This window comes from Manduca sexta, chromosome 27 (genome assembly GCF_014839805.1).
Source record: "Manduca sexta isolate Smith_Timp_Sample1 chromosome 27, JHU_Msex_v1.0, whole genome shotgun sequence".
NCBI classification, from domain to species: domain Eukaryota; kingdom Metazoa; phylum Arthropoda; class Insecta; order Lepidoptera; family Sphingidae; genus Manduca; species Manduca sexta.
In genome coordinates this window covers 8771181-8779611 of record NC_051141.1, presented here as the reverse complement: position 1 = coordinate 8779611, position 8431 = coordinate 8771181, and the positions used below count along the sequence as shown (strand labels likewise).

General features: G+C 34.0%; 1 protein-coding gene across 4 annotated transcripts in view; it reads right to left on the bottom strand.

The window, feature by feature from the left end:
• Positions 1-1294: 1294 nt before the first annotated feature.
• Positions 1295-8431, bottom strand: part of LOC115442894 (eukaryotic translation initiation factor 4 gamma 3) — a 58090-nt gene continuing 50953 nt past the window's right edge. For all 4 annotated transcript variants that reach the window (XM_030168094.2, XM_030168095.2, XM_030168092.2 and 1 more), the window contains 7 exons: positions 6763-7060; positions 6491-6677; positions 5766-5942; positions 4527-4688; positions 3844-4075; positions 3654-3755; positions 1295-3572 (listed from right to left, as the gene is read on the bottom strand). In XM_030168094.2, the coding sequence (XP_030023954.2) occupies positions 3496-3572; positions 3654-3755; positions 3844-4075; positions 4527-4688; positions 5766-5942; positions 6491-6677; positions 6763-7060 (1235 nt within the window). In that variant the 3' untranslated portion in view covers positions 1295-3495. The remainder of the gene's footprint in view (positions 3573-3653; positions 3756-3843; positions 4076-4526; positions 4689-5765; positions 5943-6490; positions 6678-6762; positions 7061-8431) is intronic.

Sequence of the window (8431 nt, the reverse complement as noted above, 5' to 3'; positions counted from 1 at the left end):
ACTTTCTCCGCGAAACCAAAAAGGAAAAAGCCGCAGCCAACAAGCTCGGTGTGTGGTTTCGCAAATGTCGCACGACGATCAGCTCCTCCAAAAGTCAGGCAATTCTATTCCCTAAAAAAAGGTTGGTCCAAGCATCTCACGCACCATCTAGTATGATTTCAGAAAGTTTGCCGCCCCAAGACCGTGGCTTATACGATACTATCCAAATCCGCTACGGTCATTAATAGGCACTCTATGGATTCCGCACGAATTCTGCCATACGATAACCGAACATAGAAACCAATCAAACTAGACACAATAATTAGTTATGCTTGTGGGTTCATAATATATGTACATGCTGGCAGCTTCTTTCAATAAAAAAGTTATTCCGATTATTATAAACTTCAAAAAGCAATATTCCATTCAGTCCAGCTGTTGTGATGAAGAAAATGTACCAGCACCTTTCCAGGGGGGATCTCTCTACCATTTTTTAAAATCGCGGTATAGAAGAAAACTTAGGGAACTGAGACTGAATTGATTATATCCTAAATCCGACGTCTCTTATAGAAAATAAGGGATTAAGCACTCTGCCGTACAGAAGTTACTTTCAAACTTGGACAGACAATAACGCTAGGAACTCACGAAGCGGTTTTACCCGCGCCTGCTGCGGTCGAGAAACAGCAGTTTTATTTCCAAACTTACTACTGCAGTCTCACACCTAACGGTCGCAAAGCGCGCGGTCGCAAATCGCCGAAACTGCGGGTGCGGGTGCGGCGTGCCCACTGCGAGCGATTCTATTTGCCCGCCGGGACAGCGGGTACCGCGTACAACCGCACACGCCGCAGGCGTAAAACGCGTTGTGAAATGTGGATTTATTTTTGACATTTGTATACTAATTTGCATTTTTCGAGAATTGCGGGCCCACAACCGCGGGTAAAAACCGCTTCGCGAGTTCTTAGCCTAAGTGTGCACGATATACAGGTGACGCAGGTTGAAAATAGATTGGAATCTTCGAAATTAGCAATGGCAAAAATTACAGGATGTAAACGGTAACGTTTGTTATACACTACATATTACTAAGTTTGATTTATTAAATTAAAACAACAATTATGTACACAACCTCATCCAGAGATTTATTTTTATACAATATTTAAGTCTAAGTAACTCATGTATGTAACTAAATCCCTTGTTGAATACATAATTTTAATGGAATAATATCTTCGATCGTTCAATATAACTCTACATAATTTTATTTTGAAATATCCTACTCTATATCATGGTTACACTAACAGGAATATTTAGTAAAGATTAGACCTTTTTTTCAAAATTTTATTTACATAACATACATTATTACCGACAAGAGTAGTTATAATAAAATAAACTCAGCATAAAGACGAGTGCACGTGAACCCGAGGTATGGGCGCCGGGCAGAGCGCATGCGGCAATGCGCTTCCGCATTGCGCCGGACAAGTTACGCTTGACAGTCTATGTGCGAGTGCCGACTGCCGCACGTCGCCAGTGTTTCATCTTGCGCACTTGATTCACAAAACATTTGAGACGATCATTACTGCCGAGATGTTATATTATAATAACTAATATCTAAACAATATAATGTCTAAATAGAAATTTAACCTTTACTAAAATTGCATTTTAAAAATATAGGAAAAAGCTGGACAGAAATAACCCATCAAAGTTTCCCGTTATCTCAAGTAGATTTTACGATTACATTACTTACTGATTTAATAGTAGCTGTCTACGCCTACATACCAAAGAAAACAAAGTGATAAATGTATATATTATAATAAATCTTGTAACATCAAATTCAAAATCAAATTTTCATTTTATAGCATGTATATTATAAACGCCATTTCGCGTCTAAGCAGTTAAAATTATTGCTAAACAAAACACGTTTCTTACTCTTGATATCGTTAGTATATAGACATCAGATAAAACGCGAATTATAATTTCATTACCCTTATTACATTCTCCCATAATAATACATAACATCTTTTTTTAGTATATGTAGTTCAATATTATCTATTAATTATTACTAGGCAGGTATATTAAGGTATTGTTTATTGCTATAAAAAATATTTCAGTTGGTGTTATAGGTCACATTTAACATAGATATTAATTTTGAACAAAATGCATATACCGCCATTTTATTGAAAAAGAAAAAATATATATGTAACATAGAAATCGAAAAGTTAGATAAAACGAATGGAAATATTCATAAATTTAACATAAAAATACAGCCTAAATGAAAGAACAGACAAGATATTAAAATGAAAGAACATTTGGGTGCAATATGGGAACTATTATTGCTCAATTCAATTAATCTATACATAATATAGGCATTTATAATATCGTTTACAAAAATAGATAAGACACAAAAGATATTCACAACACGTAAAACAATATCTTAAAATATTGAAACACATAATTAATTTATTAATACATTTGCATATTATCAATTCTGTAATAAAAGGCAATAAATATACTAGCTAGTCCGTTTCAACTATCTTGGCGGCTCTGAACTTTTTTCGTTCCGATTCGCAGAACAAATTACTAAGTGTTAGATACGCGCATTTGTTTTTAGGTACAGCTGGGGTCAATTGTTCAATAATTGTTCGTATTCAAATTCTATGGCAATTAGTCGAAATACGAACAATTAAATGTGAACAAAAACGATATATAGATATAAACGAATCGAAAAACATGATAAAACGCAGTGTTGTCTTATAAAATTAATTTCAAATTTTGCAAACGAAAAAAAAAAAAATAATTTTATGAATCATTTTAGACAGCATTACAGATGTGGAAATTATATTTGAACCTACATTTTTTGTCGACTTGATCATACCTGAGCTGGTAGCTAATTTCACAGCGGCCAAGAAGTTTGAATTGAACTACCAAACAGTACTAAAATGTCATTGGGAATTCATTATCATTATAAATTCAATAACAAAAACATTAATGTAACATTACAATAAGAAATATAATCCGGGAATCAGAATTGTTTTAAGTTCCCACAACACCAGAGGTAGGAGGTAAATATTTAAGTGTTTAAACTACTTTTTCATATTGATCTAAAACACTAATAATGTAGTCACGGTAAATAAAAAAGAGCATTATATAGAATTCAAATTAAAGTAATGCCTTCCGGGGAATATTTGCTTAAGATATTGTTTCAAATTGCGCATAACATCGAAGCAAAAATTTAGAACCTTGATAAATAACTATCGCCTTTAAAAATATTATACACCTTTTCGTCTAGCATCTGTTAGATTAAGCATTATCATTGTAATAATATATCTATGATTTCCATATAGGATGAATCTAATATATAAAAATATAGAAGACGTTTGGGGGTGCTTCTGCCGCGAGCAACGGTGCGAGAGCGAGGGCATGGGCAGGAGCTGGGGCTGGAGCAGGAACAGGACCAGGGCCGGGGGCGGGAGGGGCTTGCGCGGTCGCGTGCGGCAGCGGCGGTGCAACCGCAGCGTTGCGCCCGCGTCAGTCCTCGCTAGAGTCCTCATTATCCGCTTCCTTGATGTTTGTGAAAAATGACGTCAGAGTCTTCATCAACACACCTGGAATAATAATTATCAAACCACTTTAATACAAATCTTTTATTATTAGTGTACAAAAAAAATATCAAATACACCACCAACCTTTGCCCTCGGGCTCCTTTTCGGACTCTTCCCATGCAAAAAATCCTTCTAATGAAATTATGTATTGCTCATGTAAGTATTGGAATATTTCTAAAGTTAATCCTGTAAAAAACATGATATTATGAATCCTGATTTAGGTATCAAACTTGATTATATTATGTAAACCAGCTTGCATTATAGCTTTCCATACCTTGTGGGTGTTCTAGCCTGTGTATTAACTGCTGAATTCCAAATAAGCAGCTGGCTTCTCTAGATTGTTTGGTCTCACCAAAATCTTGAATGAGACTGGCATATTTAGTCATTCGATCTTGATTAAAATGTGGTACATCGCGTCCTTCCGGGCCAAAAAAGGCATGCTCGCAAATGGCTTGAATCAATGCTCGCATGAACCAATCATCGTTGGAAGCTTTGCCAATTTTGTCCTATTGAAACAAAATCAATTATAATAAAAATACATATTAAAAAAAATATGGCTATGCAAAATATAGTAATATAATATATGTATCAGACCAATGAATTATGTAACCACTGATGATTTTTTTTTAAATATCTATCTTAATCTGTACAATAAAACCAAATGTGTCTGTACAGAAAAGAAACATAAAATATTACTCTTATTTATTTATTTATAAGACAAATGAACCAATATTTTTAAATTCTTTTCAATTAGTTTTTTTCTGTTTGTGATACTGAATGGGTTAACATGTTTTTAGATATTTTTAATTCAAATCGAACATCAGAAAAAATATCGTTATTTCAAGGTATTTACAATTTATTATAATATATTTATATTTACAAAGACGAAGTTGTCGACACACTTATACCTGTGTTAAAATAAAAAGCGGTAAAATCAAAGTAGTGCTTTTGACTCACTTGTACCCATCCTTTTATACAATCACTACTCTCATCTGCATTCATGAGTTGAAGTAGTTTAGCTTTTGTTTCTGCGGGCGTCAATATCTTTTTCGTTTCTTCAGAAGAGTTCACATTTCCTTCAAGAAATTCAAACTTATTTTCTTCTATCCATTTTGCAATCTAAAAGACAAAAGAATAACATTTTATTACACAATACCTATTAGGCTACTGATAATTATAGAAAATTTACTCAAATACATGAAAAAATAATTTTCTATTCTAATATTTTTTACCTAACATAGACTTTAGTATACAAACATGCCACATGTGGCCAAAGTTTTCAAAATCAATGATGATTGGAATTGTTACTTTTAAATACTTGTCTAAAACATTGAATGGCAAATAAAAAGATCAATACACAATAGCTGCTGATAACTCTAGATGTTATCTATTGTCACTCCATGTTGATATTCTATAAGACATTAGTTAGAACATGGTCCATTCTTGCTGTACACAAATGTCTACAATGTGTCATTTTTTATATTTACAAATTGTAATGCTTAAAATTAATTGCGACTTTATGTTAAAACATTTATTTTATCGGTACAAAATTTAGTTAAATTGTTCACTAGAGAACACTGGTCGTGGGTCTTGTGCTGGTCTAGTTAATTACCCTGATTGTATATAAGTACTAGAGATGCAACCGATAGCAGTTCAGCCGGATGCTGGATATCTGGCCAACCTTATAGCCGAATATTCGGCCGCCGGATTATCTAAGCACTTGAAATACTTTTACTCATTCATGATAGTGTGGCGCTAACATGGTTAGTGTTTTTTTGGCTGAGTATGTTTCTGCTAGATGTTTTATACACAGGCTTCAAAGAGCTACAAGTCGTTCAAAGTCCAGACTGAAATGACAACGATGATTGCTATTGGAAGATAACTTCTGACGCACTTCAATCACTCTTACTATGATACTTATTAACAACTTACAAACAATTTCATTCCTAAAGATAATTAGTTTTTTTTAGTCATTATTCGGTCAGCCGGATACCCGAATAGGCGTTGGATATCCGGTATCGGGCCAGATAATGTTTAGGCCACCGGATACGACGGATACCAGATATCCGTTTCATCTCTAATATATACTCCAACAAACCAATATTGCATTGTACCATCTACTTATTCAAAATTATTGTGCCTGTTCTTGAGCCAATAATTAATTTCTTATTAGATATTGGATGTTCAAATTAATACCTGATCTTCCTCCATCCACTGCTTCAATTGTAACTCAGACTCTTGCCATTTGCTCTTTACAAATGTAGGTCCCATGCTTTCTTTCAAATCTCTAATTAGGGCTCTAAGGAATAAATGTCCTTGGTTTGATGAAATTACAGTATCGCAAAGCCTGAATACTTGTACAAACGTGATATGCTGCAAAAATAAAATATTTGTAGTAAAAAGTATAGTATTTTTGAGTTCATAATTCCTATAAATTCCTGTATATTGTGCAGGATATATTGTGCGTGCAGGATTAGGCGTTAGGCGTTATTAGGTGACAATTAAGGTAATTACAAAATAATATGTGTTGTAACGTTAAAATAACTTAATTTTAATTGATCTGAACAGGAAAATAAAGTTATTATTTTTTGCGGACAACATGTCTTAAAGCTAAATTTAGACGCAAATTTTCAGTGCATTTTTGTTTTATTATATACACAAGTCACCCGCCGAAAGTCCTGCGAGCTTAAAAATAAGTCTGCTTGCTAAGATTGTTTATACGACAAAAATTGCTTGCGGAAGATAGCCTTTTTAAGTTTTATTACTAATCTACACCACATTTAACAAGAAACTGAACAAATGAGGCAAAAATATTACACAGAAACATAGCTAATGCTTTCCTATCTGCTTTAAATAGTATTTCCCTGTGATACTCCAATTAACATTAAACTTCATGTGCTAATGATTAAAAAAACACACACCTTCTTTTCAATATGTGGCGTGATAAGTTTGCCCAAATAATCATATAACATTGGAATATCAATGTAAAGGTCTGGTGCAAACTCAAATGTTTCCTTAATTCCATTAAGGAAGTTATCTGGAGAAATTGTATTTGTAGATACTAAATAGAATAAAGATTTTGCAACACTTCCAATGTCCTTGGCTGACCTGAAAAAATTAAGGATTTTTATTAAAAAATACATCTACAGTTGGAGTAAATGCATGCTCAACAGAATAATGTGGAATATCTTACTTTTCAAGAACTAATTTGAAGATTTCGCTTACTACAGCAGCATGGTATTGCGGCTGGAAAAGTTGTTTAACATCTGCAACCATTTCATCATCATCGGGATTAATGAGGCGTAATTCAATCATACACTTGACAGATTTTTTCTTGGCTTCAGGAAGAGGCTCCTGTAGTACAGCAGCCTGGTTAGAAGCCTGTGCATCGGTCGGGGGCGTTGGCACCGGCAGCGCGGCACTAGTGCTGCGAGTGCCCGAGTTAGAACGAGCGACGCCCACTGATCCTGAACGATTGCCACCGCCGCTCACTGTAACATTTTAAATACAAACAAAATAAAGTTTTCATACTCACTAAATGTTCAATCCCCTAGAAATTTGGGCTTTTTTACATATATATTAATAGATAGTATATTATATCGGTGTATGCCATTGCTTACCTAAATTCATTTAATAGAAAACAATATTTTTGCACAATCATTGGTTGATAATTCTTTATGATACATTTGTATTATAATCGACGCGCGCGGTTAGAATGGGATAATACCTTTCGAAACTAACAAGGCTTGGTTACATCGGCAAAATCACGCCGATGTTTAGAGATACAAATGAAATACACATGAAAAAGTTTAATGATTTTTTGCATAGGTAACTAACGTGAAATAAATATACGTATTATGTGCATACTTATATACAAGCATACCACACAATGATCAAGGAGAAAGTCTACTAAAATCATCAACTCCTCTTTTTATAAACATCAATAATAATTAAAAAGAACCAGAACAATATGAATTTATGAAATTGAATTATGAATTGAACAAAAATTCCTTCACTTGAGGATTGTCAATTTCGATTTACTTTAACGAGGTCTCATCCCAATCTTATTCTGCGCGGACTGTACAGTGAATATACCTTATACTCTTTGTGATTAGTAGTTTATGATAGCATTTCGGAAAGGGATTTTTTCGCAAAGACTAAACAAAAAAAAGTTGAACATTAGTCATTTCAAATGCAGGTATTTATTATTACGTTTTAGGATTTATATGTGGGGCATACCATTGTGACTTGGAAAATTAGCTTCCAAAATTATTCAAATTTACAGTTATAACTGCTTATAAATGTAGTACTGGCGCAAGATGTTAAGAATTCTGTGGATAGCACATCAAACTAACATGGCCATCCTGAAACAACTTGATTTCGAACAAAGGTAAAGGCTTTCTGCGACCTGTTTATACAGAACCTTAAAGTACTTTCGACATATCCCCAGACGTGAACCAGAACAAATTGGAAAAGCTGCTCATGGTTGGAAAGTTGGAGTGGAAGAGACCACAAGGATGAAACCCCAAAAGATGGATGGACCAGATAACCAGTGTGTTGAATGTTTCCATTAATACGCCATTTCATCAAGCAAAAGACCGAAGCCGATGGTTCTCCAATATCACAGTGAAGATAATTGAGAGTCACAATCCTCAATGATGAGGGACAGACTGGAGAGAGAGAGAGAGAGTTATAACTAACTGTCGATAGAACTAAATTATAAACCACTCAAAATTGCATATATAAAAGACTATTATATTCGTTTTCAAAAACATTCAATATACGAAAATTTAAAAAGAAATCTACAAATGAGATAATTTGATTGGTTCATTCAATAAAAACTTTAGACATACAGGGTATTA